This window comes from Kryptolebias marmoratus, linkage group LG7 (genome assembly GCF_001649575.2).
Source record: "Kryptolebias marmoratus isolate JLee-2015 linkage group LG7, ASM164957v2, whole genome shotgun sequence".
Lineage (NCBI taxonomy): Eukaryota > Metazoa > Chordata > Actinopteri > Cyprinodontiformes > Rivulidae > Kryptolebias > Kryptolebias marmoratus.
Window position 1 is genome coordinate 22,047,914 of NC_051436.1, and position 22,505 is coordinate 22,070,418.

The 22,505-nt window shown below is 38.5% G+C and overlaps 1 protein-coding gene across 3 annotated transcripts; it reads right to left on the reverse strand.

Annotated features, from left to right (window-relative positions):
* Positions 1-551: 551 nt before the first annotated feature.
* Positions 552-22,088, reverse strand: khnyn (KH and NYN domain containing). Of its 3 annotated transcripts, none has more exons than XM_017437493.3 (9): positions 21,935-22,088; positions 19,313-19,580; positions 15,445-15,579; positions 12,206-14,025; positions 8,866-8,996; positions 6,551-6,647; positions 4,222-4,329; positions 3,267-3,368; positions 552-3,166 (listed from the first exon to the last, which is right to left on the reverse strand). In XM_017437493.3, exons 2-9 carry the CDS (start codon positions 19,541-19,543, stop codon positions 2,776-2,778), a joined length of 3,015 nt encoding a protein of 1,004 aa, XP_017292982.1. In that variant the 5' UTR covers positions 19,544-19,580; positions 21,935-22,088; the 3' UTR covers positions 552-2,775. The 3 variants fall into 3 exon arrangements, with proteins under 3 accessions (XP_017292982.1, XP_017292983.1, XP_037832321.1); XM_017437494.3 differs by lacking the exon at positions 21,935-22,088 and adding an exon at positions 21,783-21,928; XM_037976393.1 differs by lacking the exon at positions 19,313-19,580 and having other exon boundaries at positions 21,935-22,073.
* Positions 22,089-22,505: the final 417 nt, after the last annotated feature.

Consider the following 22,505-nt stretch of genomic DNA (forward strand, 5'->3'; position numbering starts at 1 on the left):
ATGTAGTTCATGTTTAGATATCACTTGTTAATAAACTAAAAAAAAGGTAAATGTTGGTGACAGGTCTTCACATCTTGTACTGTATCCTAATGCAACTAACGGCTGTTTCTCATTTATGTGTTTTTCAGTTTTTGTCTTTAAAAGGCAATATAAGTCTGAAATTGAGACTAAAAAGCAGACATTTAAGACTATGTTTTAAATCACTCTGAAAGCACTGCAAGGTAAGGTAAACCAAACACTGGCTCTAAAACAAGGTTTTTGTTATCTTTTTTAAATTTTCTCCTGCCAAAGAAGTTTCATCTGTAACTTTCCTGCTGCTTATAAATCAAACTATAAATATAATCCTTTGGGAAGCGTTTTTCAGACAAATCTTAAGTGTGACTCTTAAATTTTAAAATGAAAATTAAATCTGCTGATTGTGGGAATAACAACTGTTCTACTGACAAAATTAACAAAGTAAAATTTTTTATCTTTCAAAAGATATTTTAATAAGCTGTTAAAATATACACATATAAACAATACTAATCAGGTTATTTCAGTACTTGAAAAAATTGGCAGATTGATTTTTTTATTTGGTCAGATAGAAAAAATACAATAAAAATCAAATAATCACATTCTCCGTGTGGAATCCTTTTCAGCTTTGGCATCTAGTTTCATCATCCTTCACTGAATATGATTTTTAACCCAACATCATACCCTGGGGTTACAATACCCAAAAGAAAAATAGAAATTTGAAGTACAAAATAGGGTCTTTGTTCAGTGTTTTTAAGGGTCTTACACAATAATTACCCACACCAATGTTCAGTTCCACCCACCTGTCTCTGAATGCTGTTAAGCACACCAACGTTAATAATGTTCTTTCTGTATTACTTGCCCTATGACATTGGCAAAATTAACATCAAAAACACACAGTGAAAGCCTACTGGCAAAAATCCCAATTAATGCACTCAGTTTTACCCAGGAAAGTTTACTGTTTTACTGTAAGAAAGGAACCTATTATATTTCTACAGTAGCTAGGAAATTTCATGACTTGACTTAACGCTAGATTTCACTGAGCTCCTGAGAGCGACCCATTCTTTCACAAATGTTTGTAGAAGCAGTCTGCATGAGGTGCTGGATTTTATACACCTGCAGCAATGGAAGTGATTGGAACACCTGAATTCAATGATTTGGATGGGAGAGTGAATACATTTGACAACATAGTGTACATGTGCTGAGCATCAACCCACTGAAACAGGCTGAGAAAACAGCAACAAACTCAAGAAATGGTGACGTGCAACAGTGTAACTTTATTATTAGCTAATGTAGCATTCTTTCATACTGGTATGCCCTTTTTAAGATGGAGTTGTTTTAGAAGCCTGGAAAACAGCTTTTAAAATCGGGCCCTTGTTTAGCTAGCTATTAGCCAACTTCTGCCTTTTCTTCATACTCTGCACTCTATGACTGATGTCACAGCTTGTAAGGCACTAACTACTGATAAATATTTAACAGAACATCACTTCAAAGTTGAACAGATTATCCCTTTACCAAGGGCTGCATTTCACTTCTGTAGCTGTCTTTGTTCTTTTGTCCTGTAAAAATCTTTACAAGCAGAACTTTCTTTAAATGAAATACAGCCTTCATTTTTACACCCAGGGTTTTATTCGTAAATCAATATATATGCTGTGAAATAGACCTATTCATTTGTTGCTCTTGTAGCTAAAATCCAGTGAGTTAGCTATTTACCTACACGTCAAAAGATAATAATCATGGCTTTTCACAGATGCAAGACAGTTATTTTTTGTGAATACAATTGAAATAACTGTGTGCTAGGCTCTTGTGCAATCCTCTCTATCTTTTTGGGTTCTTTTGAAAATGGTAAGAAGCTCATAAACTGTTTATTTATTTATTTATTTTACCATTTTTTACCATAATTTATTTTCCAAATATGTCTATTTCACCCCAGAAAGTTGCAGTATAGCGTTTCAAAATGTTGTTCTTGTGTGAGGATTCTCTTTGAGTAAACAAATGTGCTGCATAACCATAGGAAAGTAATGATTGGGTTGTTGTGGCATACTAATCAGAGAAGTCACAGTTGTTGCAGCATGAATTATTTGCAATTATTTGTAATTGCAGAAACATTTCTGAGGAAATTCAAGTTTACAGTACAGAGTGCACATTGCCACCCTAATTACAACGTAGATTAAAAGCAGACGTATAAACGAGCCCATCCTTTTGACATATAAATAAGCTTGTTCAGGGCAAAAATAGAAGAAAGTTATCTTTTCTTTAAAGCACTTGTTCTGTCCCTGATGAGATGCTGCTCTGGGCAGTGAGCTATACCACACGTCAAGAACTGCCAATGGTTCTGCAGAGGTTTGAACAAATAATATCTTAACTGTTGCAGACAGCTCTTCGAACGACCTTAGTTTGGAGAAATAAAGTTTAACTTTGAACAGACTGATGATCAAATGGCTAGTATGAGTAGGGTCAAGACCAAAGTAGATTGCTGCGATCGGAAAACTCAATTGTCAAAAACTTTAAAGCAGTTCATGAAAACATAATTTCATAACCACTGTCAGTTTTGAACTACATGGTTATTTACATAGAAAACTAACAACTGATATATACAATTTGTGTAGATTTGAGGTGTGCCACAGGATTTGTTTTTGTTAAATATCCATCCAGATCAGTGTTGTATAGTTATAGTTGATTTAGTATTAAAGAAATGCTTAGCAATTTAAGATTGATCAGGAAAACCTTTACTCAAAACAGGAAGAATCAGGTAGGGGATGTCTAGTCCTTTTGCTGCTCTAAGATTAGATCAGAAAGCACATTTATGTCTCTCTCTGCTTGGTGGCACTGTAGCACCAGAGTCACCATGTTGTCCTGACCTGGGAAAACAGATAATAGCTGTTCTCTAAAGCCAGCTGTTTCTTCAGTAGTCCTGTCCAGATTGACAGTCATCCCCCCACCAACGCCTCCATGATGCCTGTGCTGGGGTTCGCCATTCCACCCTTTTCCATGTACCTTCCCCCTGCCCCGACCACCTCCACCGGATGCAACCAGAGCACCCCCAGGTGTTCTGTCACGGAAGTTCAAGACTTCTGTTTGGGAGCGTGGTGGCTTGGTGGAAAAAAAAGGGGTGGCTAAACCGGCAAACGAGTGATTTCCTGGATCAGGAGTCCTGACAGGAAACAAAGGATTTCATTCAGAAAACATAGAACATGAAATTCAAATTTGGGTAATTATTCACATTGGATCTTTTACACCAAGCGTCTTGTTACCTATGCTCTGAACGCAGGAAATCATCCAGGTGAGGCCCTCCTCTGCCCAGAGGATCATCTGGGACCATAAAGAGGTCACCAACAAATGTGTACTGAAGAAGTCTACAAGAGTAACAACAGATCATACAGGAACTTGAAATATCAGCTCAGAATTGAGAAAATTCTAAAATCTAATCATATTTATATGTTAATGAATGATTGACAGCCATCTTGTCCTGCCCCCCCCCCTCCATTTGTTGCTCATTTTAGGCTAATTTAGTTCAGCCCAGGGTCAGCCCAAGACCTCAGNGGGGGGGGGGGGGGGAAACCGGAAGTAAAGAGGTTTGAGGCAGATGGACCAAAGAATATTCAAAAAAGGAAAAGTGGCAAAATCTAAATTTTCCAGTGACCTGGTTTCAGTGAAAGGACTGGCTAACAGCAAGTGTAGCTAACAGATCTTTAACGAGGTGGTTATTAACCTTTTTGCATCCCAGAAAAGTCATCAGAGTGAGCTTCTCTTTAAAAAAAGAAACACTTTCCAATATTGCATGTCTCGTTTAATTTTATTTTATCAGTGTTATTAGTCATTGTGTCATGGAGTGTGGTGCAGTGTTATTCAAAGCTGTTTGACTGGAAAAAATCACTGAAATAATTATAGCTGAAACTCTTAATGCAGGGGAATTAAGTATAGGACAACTGACAGAGGCTCTGTGTAAGCTTGGTTTTTGGTGGTGGTTTGTTTTAAAGTCGTCTTTGTGCAAAATGTCAATTTATAGCAGGTTTTCTTTATTTCAAGTTGGATGCTTCTGTTGTTGGAATCGAAACTGCAGCGTTCTATTGTATATCTGTTAGCGCACCCTACAAATATCATCACCAGCCTCCACTGTGTGTATGTATGTGTATATTATATATATATATATATATATATATATATATATATATATATATATATATATATATATATATATAATTTTACCTTTTTTTGATGATGTCCCTCCATACAGAAGACTCATCTGATAGGTCTCTCAGGTTGTCATTAGTTACAATCACTCCATCTGTCTTATGTGCAAGCTGCAGTATTAGTCTGTGGAAAGAAGGTTAAGAGATGCATACAAAAGAGTTATCTAGGACTCTTCATCAGATCATCAGTTCATTACTTTTCTAAAAGATTGTCACCTCTATCTTCAAACAAAAACATTGTTGTATTTAGCAATGATAATATCTAATTTATTTGTGAAACACATTTTGAAAAAAAAAATAAAGTGAATCACATAAGATCTTTTAAAAAAATGTCTGTTACTCTCATTCTGTTCTCATATTACTATTACTTCACTGATTTTAAACAAGAAGTCTAAAATAGTTTTTGTTTACTGACCCACCAATCTAATCTGTTTTTGCTGTTATAGACAGTCTTTCTCTAAATATGAAACTTCATTCGACTGCTAAGCTGATGATTCACAAATATATCTTCCTGTCAAAAGGAAGGTTTCAACTCCTTTCAAGACGTTCCTGGATTGTTGACATTAAATCATGGATGACACTAACAATTCCTAATGTCAATAAACAAAAAATGAAAGACCTCTTGACCTTCACTGGTACCACAGTAACAGTCTTAGTGGGTTGGAATTTTACAAAACAACTTTTGCAAAAAAATAAAAAATTAGAAGTTATTACTGATGACAACCTTTCATCCGTCCGTTCATTTTCATCTGCTTATTTGTAATTGGGTCACACAGCCAACAGGTTCAGGAAGAAAATCCTGACATCCCTTTCCTCAGTGCATCCTGGGAAATCCAGAGAGAAACGCCAGAGAGAATATATAATCTCTCCCAACAGTTCTGGGTTTTCTCCTCCAAGTGGGAGGTGCCTGAAAAACCTCTTGAGGGAGGCACCCAGAATGTATCATAATCAGATGCCCTCGGCTGATTTCTTTTAATGCATAAGAGCAGTGACTCTACTCTGAGCTCCCTTCAGGTAACAAAGCTCTTCGCCCTATCTCTAAGACTGAGTCAGGCCACACTATTGAGAAAGCTCATTTCAGCCCCTTGCATCTGAGATCTTGTTCTTTCTGTCCTGATCCAGATCTTGTGTTCACAGGCAAGGGTTGGAATGTAGGCCGACCAGTAAATTGAGAGCTGAGTCGAAAGGCAAGGCTCTTTTCTTACTATGACAGACTGGAGGAACACTATCATTATTGTGGATGAATCCCCTCTCCATCTATCCATCTCCCGCTCCATTCTGCCATCACTTTAGCAAGGACCCTCAGTGGAAACAAACTAGCTATAACAATAATATTTATTTGTTTTCCAAATGATAGGGGTTGTGAGTTGGGCTTCACCATAGATGCCTCTTGTTTCTAATCTGCACAGTCATGGAAAGGAGGGCGTCATGGTTTGGAAGCCTCAAGGTCTTGTTTCTTTTCGAAGATGATGTGGTTCTGTTGGTCATGACTTTCAGCTTGCACTGGGGCAGTTTGCAGCTGAGTATGAAGGGGCCAGGATGAGAGTCAGCTCCTGTAAGTCTGAGACCATGGTTCTTTGCCTCATGCATAGGAGGTAAAGTAACTGGGAGTCTTGTTCAGAAGTTAAGCTCTCCTCTTTTCTTCAGTTGCTCCCTCCTGCAGAAATCGGCACAGTGAGCAAACCTACATGTAAGATTAGGCAAATGTTTTATGCTGGATGCTGGATGCCCAGCCTGACACAACCTGGGCTTGAACCTACAGCCTCCGGATAACAAGACAGCGGCACTCACCACCAACTTACCAAACGTCTCTTGCTAAAGTTGTTTTATTTACTAATTTTGAAAAGGCAGTTCAAGCTTTTTTTTTGTCCAGTGTAGTGATACTTCTGACAGGAATATGCAAGTGAGATCACATCTGACCTGTATGGGCATGTTGGACAGTCCACCAGTTCAATTTAAAATTAATTTTAAGATCCGTTTTAAAGTTTTTAAATGGGTTAGTGCCTTCCTACTTCTCCAGCCTTTTGACTTTGCAAACTCCAAAGATGTCACTGAGGTCAGGTGAGCTGGATGTACCAGAGTTTTTGCTGAACCTAAACTTCAGAACAACCCCACTTTTTCACATCATCATCTCACCAACACAGGGCACATTCAAAACACGTTAAAAGAACTCGGCAGATTTGGCATTTAAATTAGATGGAGTAGTCTTCTTTTGATTTGTCATTTTTAAATGTGCTTATAAATAAAGTGAACTTTGACTTCTGTCTTTAAATCGTAGATTTTATATGACTAAATACTACTGATAGCTAATTGACGTTCGTTAGGTAGTAATTCTCCTACGGTACCTGTCATCATATGAGCTGATCCTCTTGCCTTGGACTTCCCTGGAGGGGGTGTAGGAGAGCAGGCCCAGCTTCTGCAGCTCCGTCAGATAATGCTTCTCTGAGAGAGACAGGAACAAACTACACTGTTTTTTATCTGTTCAGAAGTTAAACACCCACACACTGACTGAGCAAACACAACATTGCTTTTAGTTCTTATTAATGTTCTCCTTAAATGTGACTACTAACACAATGCAACTTGCGCTTTAGATTTTCACAACTTGAGACATAAGAAAGGTAATTGTAGGTCCAGGACCTGGATTGGAAATAATTGTGTAAAACCTAAAGGGAAGAAGTTATCAATTGATAAATCAGACTGAAGAAAAATTTTACTTTATTTTTCATTAATTACACAAAAGTACAGATTATGTACAGTAAAAATGTCTGACAACTCATGTTTTCTTATCAGAGGCCTTCTATCTAATCAAGGAACTGTAATATTTATCATCTAAATTTAACTAAAACTTAAGTAGCTTTTGTGTATTCAGAAAAATTGTATTCAGCTAAACATTGCATAGTTGCATCATATCAGGCTGTTTTTGTCTATTTGTAAATTATGTTATTATTAATAAAACATTGTTAGTTTTTATTAAACTAAGTAATTAAGTATACCACTAATCTATATGCAGTTATTTAAAAGATATTTTTAGGAACTCTTGGTGTATCCGTGTAGACTCAAGAAATGAAATGATGATGTAGCAGTCTATTTTGAATATGCCACTATCACTTTGTACTATACAAATCAAACAACAATTTTTACAGTTTTCTTGCTTTATCCTGATTCTGTGACCATTAAACATTGATTCTGTGCTGAAATAGTTAATAACTAAGAGGACACTGTAAATGCCATCAAAGATAAAAACTAGTTTTGGGAGAATTTTTAGTCAAGCTAAAAACATTCTGTCTTTGTATTTTGATATGTTGTCAATATTGATGCTATTGTGCAGCATAAGTATAACAGCAGTTTTGTTAAAATTGTATGGGCAGAGAATAAATACAAACAGGAAAACAATTACATCTGTTCAAAATAAAAAAAAAACAAAGAAGTGTAAATGGGACCATAACATAGACAGCAGTGGCTGAATTGGTGCTGCATAATTTAGAAAAATAATCTATTTGTTTCAATAAATATCACAAATGCAAGAAAATATGCAATTACATTTATTTTGTTCAGTGCATCAAGCTCTTGCTTCCAGTTTTTGACTGACTACACCCACTTGCATGTCACATGACCACTCACTTTTACAAACCATATTTGTAAAATGGCTGCAAAGCCTAGCCTGTCTTTATGTTGCCTTATCACCAGTGGAGCCAGCCATGTCCCACATGTTAGACATGAGTTTTCAGAAATCAAGCGAGCATTGCAGAACTAAACGAAGCGTGCAGCAGAACTCTGCTACGTTGAGTGCAATGTATTAAATGTGTGAGGGACATTGTTTTCAAAACATGCTGAATTAACTCAGTTTAGCAATTCTCTTTGTGGTTAACAATTTTTTTTAACCAAATAGAAAGTCTAAGTCCCAGGTTGAAGTGTTTTGTGAAAGTGTCTATTCATTTGGATCTCGTGCGACCAAATGTTGTATCATTTAAAATAATAATTAAAAACATTTCCATAAAGCAGTATAACTGTAGATGTGATTTATCATTCAGACCTACTTTGAATCATCATTTGTGACCTGTGCTGGCAAAATGAGCTATAATGAGCACAGGCTGCAGGGCAAAAAAAAAAATAGAGAGATTTCTGCCAAAACTGAGATTTGAATTAAAAAAAAAGTCCATTAAGACACCATGTAGCGATCCTAGTAACTAAAAAAAGCATATAATCTTCTTAAACTATCTTAAATTAAAGTTTTCTAACAGGTATATTTTTAGAAATAATTCTTTTAATTTCCTTTGAAATTGATCATTTTTCTCCACCAACTGCCGTAGTGCCAGAAAACTTCTTTGTATAACGTTTGGAATCATTGTGAAGCTTTTACAACTGGAGTTTTCAAACTGGCATTCTCGTAAACAAAACTAGCTTGTTGCTTGGCCAGGTGAGAACTGCCAAATTTCAACAAACTACATATCATTTTAAAGCTTTTGAGATGGAGAATTTACAAATAATATTAACTCAATATAGAGAATTTTTAAATTGTGAGTCACTGGGACATTTTTCTTAGATCAAACAAATTTTTATCTTGTTGGGAAAAAAACTATTGAGATCAGTTACTGAAAATCCCATGAGTGTTCTCAATTATACTTTTCTCTTATTTTTTTAGTGCATGGCAATGTGTTACCTTTGATCCTGGGATCGCTCTTCTGTCTCCACTGTGGCACCAGAGCACTGATGTGACGATGGCCTCGGTCCCAAAAGTGCTGAATGGCCAGAGCAATTCCTCGACAGGAGAAGAAATGACCCAACCCATGACTGAAGAAGAAACAGAAAAAGACGTGGAAAGTTTTCTAACAAAAGCAGACATTTAATGGAAGTGCTGCCATAATGATTTTTGTTGGTACCTCTGCCACTATTGCTCATCTGATATTATTTAAAACAATGGTAACAAGAAATCTCTGGAAATTTTCAACCACAATGTTTTTATTTGCAACCCTTAAAATATCTAGCCGTTTTTCTTTTTTCTTTTATTTTTCCTCAAGTTACAACACTATACTATATATATATATATATATATATATATATATATATATATTTGTTATCATTCAATAAAAGACAATTGAATGTAAACAAAATTTTTAGTTTGTTTTGGCATTGTAAAATATTAAAAAGCATGTACAGCTTATAATCTACTATTGTGCTACCAATGCCATGTGATATGCTTTGCTTAAGCAGTGCATTTCAAAATACTACCATAATGCCTTAATTTTTATGGCAAAATATATCTATCCATTTTCTTTACCCGCTTCTCTATTCTGGGTCGCGGGGAGCTGGTGCCTATCCCCAGCAGTCACTGTGTGAGAGGCGGGGGACACCCTGGACAGGTCGCAAGTCCATCGCAGGCCCACATATAGACAAACGAGACAAAAAACCATTCACACTCTCACTCACACGTAGGGACAATTTTAGAGTCAGCAATTAACCTAACATGCATGTTTTTGGTCTGTGGGAGGAAACCGGAGTACCCGGAGTAAACCCACGTGTGCACAGGGAGAACATGCAAACTCCACCCAGAAAGGCCCCAGGTCAGGAAGCGATCCTGCAACCTTCTTGCTGGGAGGCAACAGCTCTAACCACTACCCCACTGTGCCAGGCAAAATATATATATTTCTTTTTTTTTTTTTTTTTTACATTTAAATCAAATGCGACACCCCAATCTTTTATATCCATAACGCTAACTTAAATCAAAACAAAGTCATAAAAGGTGCTTGTTTTGAAGAGAGTTGACAGGAATATAGGGAGGTGCAATAAAGGGCAAAGAGTGAGGTAGCAAAGGCAAAAGAGAAGGCGTATGATGAGAGAAGGACTTGTATTGACTGCCAAGAAACAGGGCTCAGGCTGGAAAGGATGTGCAGCAGGTTAGATGTAATAAAGATAGAAACTGTAATGTTCCAACAAGTGAGGAGTACTTTGAGGAGCCAGTGAATCAAGAGAATGAAAGGGAAAAAAAGAGTAGATGTCATAGAATCTGTAGACCAGGAAGTGGACAAGATCAGTGAGGATGAAGTTTGTAAAGCTTTGAAGAGGGTGAAGAAGAGGAAGGCAGTTGGACCTGATGACATACCAGTGGAGGTATAGGAATGTTTACGTGAGATGGCAGTGAGTTTTTTGACTTGATTATTCAATGCCATTTTGAAAGTGAGAAAATGCCTAAGGGATGTGTGCCTGTGCCCATTTGTAAGAAGAAATGGGTGGTGAGTTGTGCTGTAGGAGTGACTGATAGCTTCAGTGTGGAGGTGGGAGTGCATCAAGGATCAGCTTTGAGCCACTTCCTGTTTGCTCTGGTGATGGACAGACTAACAGATGAAGTCAGACAGGAATCCCCGTGGACTATGATGTTTGCAGATGACATTGTGATCTGTGGTGAGAACAGGGAACAGGTCGAAGAGAACTTGTAGATGTGGAGGTATGCACTTGAAAAACAAGGAATGAAAGTCAGTCATAGAAAGACAGAGTACATGTGTGTTAATGAAAGGGAGGCAGATGGAACAGTGAGGCTACAAGGTCAGAGGTCCAAAAGGTGCAGGACTTCAAGTACTTAGGGTCAACTGTTCAGTAAAATAAGGGGTGTGGTAAAGAGGTGAAGAAAAGAGTCCAGGCAGGATGGAATAGATAGAGAAAAGTTTCAGGAGTGATTTGTGACAAAATGATGGCAGCATAGGTCAAAGGAAAGGTTTACAAGACAGTGGTGAGAGCAGCTGTGTTGTATGGTTTGGAGACAGTGGGGCCGACAAAAAGACAGAACTGGAAATGGCAGAGCTAAGAGCAAAGTTAGATGGAAGAGAATGACTCGCTGTGGCGACTAATGAAAAAGGAACAGCCGAAAGAAAAAGAAGAAGTTTCCATACGTATGTAACTGTGAATTAATAACAACATTTTCTTGACATTCCTGTGAATGATGTGCAAATATATTTGCAACAATTTTAATTTCATTGCAGTTTGTTTTCCTTTTATCTCCATCTCTGTCAAAATTTGGTTTCATTCGTCACCAAAGGTTCACAAAATTGTTTCACATTTCTTGCATTTTCTAACTTGCGAAAACTAACCTACAAAGGGTTTAAAATGGGTTCCAGATGCCCAAGGGAAATTGAGAACCCTTGCAAGTATTTCAAGAAACTTTGAAGACTTTCACACAAATGCTGTTCACAATTTGTTACCAACAATTGCAGCCCTTTGAGGGTACTGGGTTCAGGGTTGCAGAGGGACTATGGTCCTCATTCCAGCAATCACTGGACGGGAGGCAGGGTACAACTGTGACAGGTCAGCAGTCCATCATACGGCCACACAGAGACAAACAACCATGTATGCTTATAATTAGTCCTAAGGTCAATTTTGAATCACTAGAGCACATGTATGAAACTCTGTTCCTCGGGGGCCGCTCTCTGTTTTAGATGTGTCCTTGCTTTAAATTACCTGCTTTAAATTAATGACTCGTGGATATGATTCTAGAGAACTTGATGATTGGGTGAGGAGGTAATTAAACCATTTGAATCAGGTGTGTTGGATTGACACCCCTGCACTAGAGGAAACTGGAGTAGCCATAGTGAACCCAAGCATGTTTGGATAGAACATGCAAATTCTGCACAACTTTATAAATGATACTCTTTTAATCCTCAATACGGAAATTCATCTTTTGCATTTTACCCATTGCACATGTGACCACACACGTGGAGCAGGGAGCTGCCATCTATGGGAGCCTGGGAAGCAGCTGGGAGATTAAGGGCCTTGTTCAAGGGCACACAATGGGGCTAATGGGGATGGAGACAGATGTGCTGCTGATTCCTTCCCCACCCAAATTTTGTGTCAGTCTGGGGATTCGAACTTGCAACATAACCTATGATCTCACCCACTATGTCCCACCACTGCCCCCATACTCCCTGAAACATTTGTCCCATGATTTAAAAAAAAATGCACATATGGTATTGATAAAGTGGAGAGTATGTCACTCTCTCTGTGCTTCCTACCTCATAGCCACATTGCTCCCATCAATGATGATTGTTCTCAGCTTTATGTCTCCAGGTTCATCTGTTAGCTTTAGCTCAAAGGGTGTCTGGAGACCCTCAAGGAAGCGCTGCTCCCCTGTCACCACCAGTGAAGAAGAGGGAATTAAACTTTGTTTGTCCTTTGTTTTGGTAGAGGACAAGTCATTGTTGGTAAAAGTGTGGGCATGGGTTTGAAGCTGTTGCTTTAAGAAGTTTGAAGAATGTTTTAAGTTTGAGGTGTTGATTTCAACTTGATGATTTTGTTTTGACATGGTTGGATCAGGCCAGTGGGTAGTTTGGACATGTTGTTTGTTAGACATAAAAGATTGAGGATCCAGGGGTGAGTGATAAGTAGGCATGGGTGGCCCTTTGACTTCAGGCAGAATGACTTGGGTTTGTGGGTTTAAAGGCTGTTGTTGCCTTGGTTGTGATGTGTACTGACTGGTAGGCAGCTCTTGGGCTTTATCAGTCCAGGTAGGCAAATCTAGATCTGCTATAGGTAGAGAACAGTTTGTCATCTTTACTTGTCCTTTTTTATCAGATTCTCTCTTTTCTTTCGGTAAGAACAGCTCAATGTCTCCTTTTGGTTTAGTTTTAGTTGTTTCAGTAATTTGCCTTTCTTTTTCCAGCATCACATCTTGAATGTCGTTATGTTCTTCCCTAAAGTCGTCTGCCTCTCTGCTTCCTTCTTTCTGTAGCTCCAGTAGCAGTTGGTGAGTGGATCCGTCAGGCAACCTGTGGTAGACTTTGGTTATATTCTGCTCTGTGTAGCCACAGCTAACAGCCGCCTTTTTCAACACCCCCAGAACAAAGTCTTCTTCCTGTTCAGTCCCCTCTAACTCTGAACTGCCTTCTCCCTGAAAGTCTTTTGGGCTTTTTGTTGCCTCCTTTTCCTTTTGTTCATCTTTACACGCTCCTGCCAATGTTCTCTCATCATCTTTGTGCTCTGTCTCACAGGGTTGGTCCCTTCCTTGATTCAAAACAACGCTGTTTTTATTGTTTGTTTTTGCAACACCCTGAGTTTTCTGGTTTTGGTCACTGCGATCCTGTTCCTGTTGAACCAAGTCAAGAATCTGTGAAGCCTCTTTAAGTCCGGTTCTTGCAAGGACTTGTTTCACAACATCCTCAGTGTACCCCATGGCCGTGAAGAACTTTAAGAGAAGCAAAAATTCCTTGTTTCCCATTGAGGACTGCTCCTGTTCTTCATCTTTCTCTAGTCTTTTGGTGTCTATTGTTTCCCGTTGTCCTAGTTGTTCTTCCTCTCCCACCTCCTCAGGAGAGTGCAAGAGTCTTTCCTCGGCACCTTCTGCCCTCCCTCGTGTGCCAACGGGGGAGAAGAAAGATTTGAAAGGGGAGTCCTTAGCAGAAGAGTTTTTACCGACAGCCAATTCTTCAGCCCATTGATCAGTGGTACCAAAAGGATTGGGGAGTGTTTGTTCAGTTGTACTGGATTTGTCCCATTTGTCATTAGAAACTCTCTGTGATTTTGCACCAGTTTTCTCATCTGTGAGCACTGGGCTGTGACTTGATCCAAGACCAGACTCTTTAACTAAATACAACAGGATTTCCTTCACTGACCCTGGCAGCACAAGAAGGTCAAGAGTGTGTCTGTCCTCCCACTTCTCTACTAGAGTTTTGAAGGCCCGCCGTGAATCCAGGGACTCGCCGGAGCTCCTGTCTCCCATGTCGGTGCGTCTGGACTGCGCGCCCTCATACCTCACCACAAGATCTGCAATGAGGGAGTAGGCCCGTACAACTGGCTCCATGAGACCCGAAATGAGCAGGAATCCAGGAGAGCCAACCTGTTTGGTCATGAGAAAAAGACAGAACTACATTATTATTGCTCCTCTTTGTATTCTAAAGTGTTTAAATAGAAATATAGAGGACTTCAAGAACTAGGAAGAGCATTCAGTTACTTTCTATTGAGATCACTAGAACCTAAGAATCTCTAGTGACAAGTCACAAAACTTTCAGTGTGAAATCAAATGTTTTGTTGTTTGTTTCTGATTTATTTCTGAGCTAATATAGTGGGTTGCAAAAGTAGTCACTGCCTTGATAATATTTCTGTTTTGTTGCTTATTTTAATGGATTTTCACTTTGAGTTTAGGTAATGAACCCACACAAAATGCTGTACACAAGCAGCACCCATCTAACTTTAAGAAGCTGCAACAGTTTTGGTACAAAGAATGGCCAGCAATTCCAGTGACAAGCTGTACAGAGTTCATGTAAACTGTCACGGCAGAGAAGGTAAGGAAATCAGTATAAAACCAGGAAAGTAAAAGAACAATACCAAGGAGGACGAATACATTTTCAACCCACTCTAGGTATAGTTTAGAGATAATCAAGTCTGAAAAACTAACCCCTTGCAGTTTGTTACACTTAGACAATATCAACCTTTTTTTAAAAACTGTAGTAACTAAATAAAATCGTGAAAATGTCCTGTAACTTGCCTCCATGAACAGCAGCTAATAGTGAAAAAGAACAATCCCAAAGAGCAGTGATTTTTCCCCTGAATTTCTACCTTTGCATTCTAACAACTTGTGTTAATAAGCAAAAAACAAAACAAAAAAATCCCAGTGACAACATTCCAGTTTTACATTTAAAGGCAGCATTGATGTTTAAACACATATGTCAAAATTGTAGATGGTGACATGACACTGATATTAAGCAACAATGTGATTTTTTTTGTTTTTGTCTGCAAAAATTTAATTCCTACATGACTCTGTTAGTCAATATCAGTGTTGCACCATCGCTCTGTAAATGGCACACGTCGCAAGCTGGTGTGGCATTTGTTCAACGATGGAAGTGATTCAAAGTATTATTTCAACATGATGACATTTTTCACACAATAACTGACTATGTTAACTTTTTACTCCATTTAAAGTGTTGTTTTGTTTCGTCTTCAGACTTTGAAGGTTATTTAAGGCATTTGCTGGTTCTCTCCTTTTGTTTGTTCTCAGTGGGTGACAGCTATTGTCATATTTGTTTTTTACATACATAAATATAAATTAAAAGAATCAAATCTAACATGATCAAAGAAATTGGACCTATGGTTGATGAAATGTGAATACATCTTTTTGACCTTTAATAAACTAAACATTGTTTATTGATTACTGATGTTTTATAGATAATCCATAATTGATTTATTGGAAACCAATGATACATTGACCAGTAATGAAAACATCTGTAGCTACAACAGGCACATAATATTGAGAACTTACCACTATAACTGCAGAGGTGCTTCTAATCAGGCTGTCCATGAAGAGTCCTCTGGCTCCACAGAAGATGCAGTGAAGGGCCTGGGGGTACTGAACCTCCTGCTGCTGTTCCTGATTCACAACTCCCTTTACAAATAACTGACAAACAAAAATTTGTGTCATTTGTTTTCATAGAAATAATCAAAGCTTAAAAATAATGTGGACACACATAAAAAGATACTTTTCTTTTAATAATATAAAACAGAAAAGGATGTTAGTTTTAAGCAAATCTAAACTTTTGATGCAGAAGAACTTCATTCTGTTTTTTTTATTACTTTAGTTAAAAAGAAAAATAAAACAAAAAAACATTTAATCCAGTAAGTGCAGCAGATTTCAGAGTAATGTTTTCCCTGTCCCACTGTTGCAGTGTGAGATACAGTTACTAAAATGTTGCTTTCAATCAGTGTCAGATATGTGATATGACAATGTTTGAACAATCCCTAGTATAAGTATACAACCTGAAAAAGATGTACAAAAGCAAAGCATTGAACAGTGTAAGCTGTATCATATCACATCTTATTCTTGTGATTGAGTCTAATTATGTTTGCTGAAGCACCTGCCAAAAAACAGAAAAATATCTTGCTACAAGTTTAATAAAGTTACTGGGATAATAAGTTCCAAGCAATGTATAACATAAAAATGCTCAAATGCAGATAATTATGCAGAAAAAGGAGGAAAAACCACAAAGAACTAACAAAAAAAGGGTGGGAAAGCACAGCAGCACAGCATGACTAGGAAGGTAAAAAGACAGAGATGAAAAACAACCAGGCAGTTGCACAATCAAAAACCAACATAAAGACAGGAAGCAAAACTAGCTGTCAGTTTAAAAGGTTGTGGTGTTTACATCCAGATGATGGTAATAAAAGTTTAAACAGGTCACATGTCACTTCTGGGACCTTTTTCTTTCTTTTAGTGTGCTACATAGCCAAGAAAACTCTGATTGAAATTGCTGAAACATATCTATCCCACCTACTTTGATATTTTTGGCTTGGCGCCATTTGGCGCCATTTGTGGAGACAATGGAAGCGCTATGGACAACATTGGCCCTGTCTTGTTGCTGTTTTTTAAACTTATGGGGATTCTCCTGAGACTTCAGGAAGAGAGGCGCAGTGAAAGAAATGCTCTGGATGCCGCGATTGTTGCATGGAGTAGTACAGCTGTTGTTCATCGGAGATTTCAGGCTTTACAGCACCTTCAGCTGGGGGACAGACGGCATAAATGTTGCAGGGTAAGCTAACGCTGTTGTTTATATTCCTACCTTTGCTCTTTATGCTTCCATCTGGTCACACCCATGACCAATGATTGAACGGGAGCTAAGCTTGCGCCGCCCACGAAGCAGGGCCAGCCTGGTTGGCCCTACTCCGAAGCAGAGACCAAAAAAGCAGAGCAAACCTAAAAAAATGCGCCCAAAGCGAGCAGACTAGAGTGGAGCCGGGACCTTTAGAGCTGAAAGAAAAGGGGCAATGGTAATCCTAAGAAACCACCGTCAGCAGCTTTAACATTTTTATTTAATCTTTGTACTTTTTTACTCTTTTTATAGAGTTTATTGATTGAAACATAGGCATTTTATCAGCTTACACAAAAAAGTCCAAATTACTGATGGACTTTATAGAGGAAAGCCAATGCATGACAAAATTTCGGGATGTAGCTGCATCAGAATTTCTACAGAAATTACTTTTCTAACAATGCTGTTATTACCCAAAGACACATTTTGCTTACCTGAGCTAATCTAAAAATGTAGTAATCACGAAATAGCTTAAAATAATTTTGTTTATAAGCTCACACAATTCTTTTCTTTAATCTTCTGTCATTACACGAGTCAGTAACTTGCCCAGAAGTTTGAAAACTAGATAAGTCATGTCTCTAAATAAATAAATGAAAAAATAAATAAAGGCATTTTAATATATGCACTACCATGTATGTGTAAAAATCTGGAGATTCTGCTTCATACTTTGAAAAATTTAAAATTAACCTTCTTTAAAGGTTAAAAGGGTGGCTTATCTATTTTTGTTAAAAGTAAAACAAAAATAAGTTTTAAGTTGATCAACTGTGCACTATGTTAAAGTTTAAAGACTTTTATTCCAAAAATGGTAATTTATCTTACTGGCCATTTATGTAACAGCCTCTCAGGTCTATTCGTTTCAAAGAAGCAATTTTCTGTAGTTATTGTCTTTTTAAACAGCCACTGTTCTTAAAGCCATAAAACTCATGCAAAGCTCTTTCTACCCACATACAGAAGACTGGGCTTTCCCGTTTTCTGCTCCGTTATGGTATGGCTAAAGGCTCAGTTACAGTCGCGCTTTGCCGTGTCGCATGGAGCCCTGAGCAAGCAGTAGAGGCGTTTATACTTGATGCTTACGTCGGTGCAGTATTCTCTGAAAAGACAGGGGGCAGCACGCTGCATAACCAGTGGAAATACGGTAAAAAGAGAGCAGACAGTTGTCACACATCAAATATGGCTGCACTTACTTAATAGGAAGAACTGTTGTATTGATAGCTGTGATACAGAGAGTATGTGTAAACTTAAAGCATTCAGTTTGACTTTCATTGACTTATTTGCTTTGAATGACATGTTGAGTACATAAATTACATCATAGGATAGTTAGCTGTACTGTATTATTGGTTGTGATTCGCCGATCATAGTACTAATATTTCTTCCCTCTGTGGTCTAAAACAGCTGCAGCAGTATTCTTCTGTGAGTTTTGAACCATCTGATTATCTTTGTGATCTCTCATAGAGGGATCCTATAAATGCTGATACAGGCAAACCAGCTCTGCTAGAGCACCGAAATCATCTATTTTGAATGGAGCGCAGTGCGTGTGGTCCGAACGAAGTTACAAAAATTAGCGCGACCTGACACCGCGCGGGGCATTCGCGCAGGGGCGAGGACAGCAAGATTGCATCACTGTTGGCATGCGCATCCTATTGCGGTGATAAACTCGTTAAGTATAAATCCAGCTTCATTCAGTTTTTGGGCTAATTCTCCTGCACAACTTGAAAGCCAACGACTGTGGGAGGAGTCAGTTACTGTATTCAGTCTGATGCAAATATCTTGAATATTTGCTCAGCTATAGCTAACTTCTTATTTCATTGGTTCCTCACAGAACATATAAGTTAGCTGTGAAGGTTCACCTGAAATATTCAGGACTGGGTCCGAAAATAGTCTTTATAGAACATGTGAGGCTGTCTAACTTCTCTTGGTTGAGACTGTAGATGGTACTCACCAGATTTCAAGCAAAAAGCCACAACCTTGTGCTTCTAATATGTTTTGCACCATAGAAAATGCATCTGATGCACATATTAATCCACTAATTTTACAATAACATTATAGACTCATTAGAGGATCATTGGCATTGGCTATACAAGTCCATAAAATCTCTTCTTATCAGAGGAGAACTTTATACTGCCATTAACAACAGTTTTCTGCTTGGTCATTCTGCAGTAGCTTAGTTCTTGTAAATCATACTCTCCAGACTTTGTTGACATGCCCGTACCTTTAGCAGCTGCACAAGCACAAGTTTAGAAGACAACCAGTGATATAAAAGAATAAGAGTATTTAGGCATGCACAAGTCATAGAGTTTTGGGTGGAAGTAGACAAGGTTTATAGGAGGAACAAGTCAAGAAGACTCTAGACAGCCAAGGCCCTTAAGATAAGCTGAAGTAGTATCTTAACTTGAATGTCCACCTGCTTCTAGCCCATCATAAATAATTTTTCCAACATTTATCTTGTAAATTATTATGAACAACCAATCAACACTAATGTAACAAGCAAATGGTTTAAATTCTTCTGCTAATATGAGCTAAACTTTAACACCAGGAAATGTGGCTTACTTTGGCAGCTTTCACACTGCTGCTCTGTCCTCGTAGCTTCAGCCATATCTGACCGTTGTTGCCCTGAGGCAAATCGTTCGTCCCAATTCCAAATGTCACACTGAATATCCTCTCCACGGTACTGTGCAGAGAAGTCAGAGATCCCCGCAGCATCCCAGCACATGCAAACTCATCCTCAACCTCTGAATCTCCACCAAACCCATCACCTTCATTGCTTCTTTCACCGTCCATCACATTGGTTTAAATCAGTGGCCGAGTCTCAAACATACTGTGGAAAACACATGAATCTGTTAGAGTATATTTAAGAATATTGTTGGCAAACATGACTTTAAGGTATTGCTAAAACTAAATCAAGTAAGTATCGTTTAAATATGGATAAAGAGGACAGAGGATCCAGATTCACGGCAAACTGCATTTATGTTGACTAACATTGGAGCTAAGATTACTTAGTTATGGAACAGACAACAAGTGCTGAATAATTTGTACTTTTGCCACTTCATACCCCACACGTTTTACTCAGCGGGTACCATTTGAAGTCACTGTTTACCATTGCATAATCGTGAATTTCTGTGTTTGTGTCTAGGGTTTACTTAATGTTTTGAGCCAGGGTCAGAAGTTAAAATTAGGTGCTAGGGGACAGGCAACCATTAACCTGCCCTATTATAAGTTATTTAAAATAATACTCCAGTAAATTAAATCATAAAACTTGGGGCAACTGCAAAAGGGAGTACAAAGCACACCAAGGCAAATACAAAATAGGCCAAGGTGAGTATAAAGTCGGCCAAGGTGCAAAAGTACAGCGCTAGAGCAAGTGGCTTCTTTGGTGCCCATGTATGCTCATATGCTCCAACCAGGACTGGTCTATACAAATCAGAGAAAGAAGTCCCGCCTTCTCTGTATTTTTGTACGGTGGGAACCAGCAATTGTTGGCGCTCCTGTTTATTTCTTTATCATTACTGCACAGAAATTTTTGACAACTGATAGCAATTCTTAGAGATCTTTGCAAGGCATCTGCAAATAGATACTGTAGTTCCTTGACTACTGATGTTGTGAACTCTGATGTCTATGAACTATGACACTTATGTTGTCTTTGAGTAGACGGTCATTAAATTGTTAGAGCAAGGGAAAGAGAAATATGCTCCAACACTGCAGAGACCATCTAGGCCAAGACAACATCAGGACAACAGCATTAGAGTTTACCACATCAGTGATATATTCAAGAAACAATACTGACCACAACGTATCTATGTGTTGGTGATTTGTGAATACCTTCAAGAAACGCTACCAGTTGTTCAAAATTTCCATGATAAAATGATAACAAAGAAAGAAACACAAGTGCTAATAGGTACTTCTTTTGGCATGAACGTGGATGGCCAAGGTAACTTCTTTCTCTAATCTACGTAGAGCTGTCCTGGTTGGCACCTGTGCATAATTCAAAAAAGGTTAAAAACCAAAAACAACTGGACTTCTATTCTGTAGTTGAAGACATTTTCCTTCTCATCCGAGGAGCTTTCTCAATTCAGAAATAAAAAAAGAGAGTGTGGAGTTGAGCTTTTAAAGCTGAGATGTGATGTAAGCTGGACTGCTTGCAAATTGTTCTCAAGAGCTCTATCCAGCTTACATCACATCTCAGCTGTAAAAGTTCAACTCCACACTCTCTATTTCTGAATTGAGAAAGCTCCTGGGATGAGAAGCGAAACGTCTTCAACTACAGAATAGAAGTCCAGTTGTTTTTGTTTTTTTTAACCCTTTTTTGAATTTACATGGCCTGGATGACTGAGAATCTACACCAGCACCTGTGCATAAGAACTGCAAAATTCATCTATTAGCCTGGGTCCCAGATGAACATATACACAGTACCTACATGGGTAATATATGTTAGGTTCACAGGCATGAAAGTGTCACATCTGGGTACGAAGCTGGGGGCAAGTATGATTGATGTTTGGGTACAAAGTGGTGAAAGAACAACATGACCCAGAACCCTCCTAACCCACAGAAGGAGGCCTTGACCCAAACATTAACCACTCACTGTATCAGACACCTGAAACATAATAATAATAAATCTAAATAATAATAATAATAATAATAATAATAACATAATAAAGTCCAAAGTCAAATGGTTTAATGTATACAGGTGGAATGCATTATAGATTTATCCAAATTCAAAGTAAAATAATCAGCAGAATAGTAGAAATGTTTAGTTTCCTAAAAAGTATAAAGCAGTGTTAAACAAAAAATATACCTTTAACACCTTTCAAACACACAAACAATGCTGTATTTTTGTGCATTTGACAGACTTGGAAAGATGTCTAAAGTTTCAGCGCGGCGTTGTTTTTGTTCGACAACACAGTCAGAGTTAAATCACTTATCTGAAACATGAGGCCTTCTGTGGAGAAATATAAGTTAACCTTAAAGCCAGCGTCCACAGTGACTTACTGAGGCCCGATGAGTGTTGTGAATCATTATTTACCTCGCTAGATCTGAGTCTGCTCCTGGCAGAGAGCAAACCAGGAAACAGAAACGATCCTCGTGTCTGAACACAGCGACAGCAGATAACTTTGAGAGCGTTTTTCAAGCCTTTTAAATTGTTTTGTTTGTTTTGTTCAGGGTCTCTTTTCTTACGTGAGGTCGATGTTCTGTGCGCAGTCAGAGTTTCGTTTCCATTTGTCCGCAGTTCGCTCCGGCTCTTCCGCAATCAGGAAAAAAAACAAAACAAAAACAGTCCAAAGTTCAGCCTGTGTGGTAATGATCGCTTCTCGGTAGGAGGGAGGGACAGACAGAAGAGGAGGAGGAGGAGGAGGAGGAAGAGGGACTGATGATGATGAGGAGACCGGGCCCAGCTCAGAAAGAGACGAGCTGCTCAACACATCGGCGGTGAAAACCCCGGAGAGCAAACCGAAACTAAAAGTCCTCTCCCGGACAGGCCTGTACTCCCTCCATGATACCAGTCTTATTATGAGCAACGCCTGCGAAATGTGAAACTGAGCCGTAAACCTACTCATTTTTATCAGTTGAATGGGTCGTGCATTTGGAAGAGACAAAACATGTACAGTTAGTGTTTTTAAGGCAGTTTTAAAAATGTTTGCGTTTTTGTAAAACAGGATGTGAAGAGGGGATTTCCAGTGACGTCATTCTAACGTCAGTTGTTGACTCCACTCAGACAGGCCTCATCTGTGGAACTCCTCACTTTACC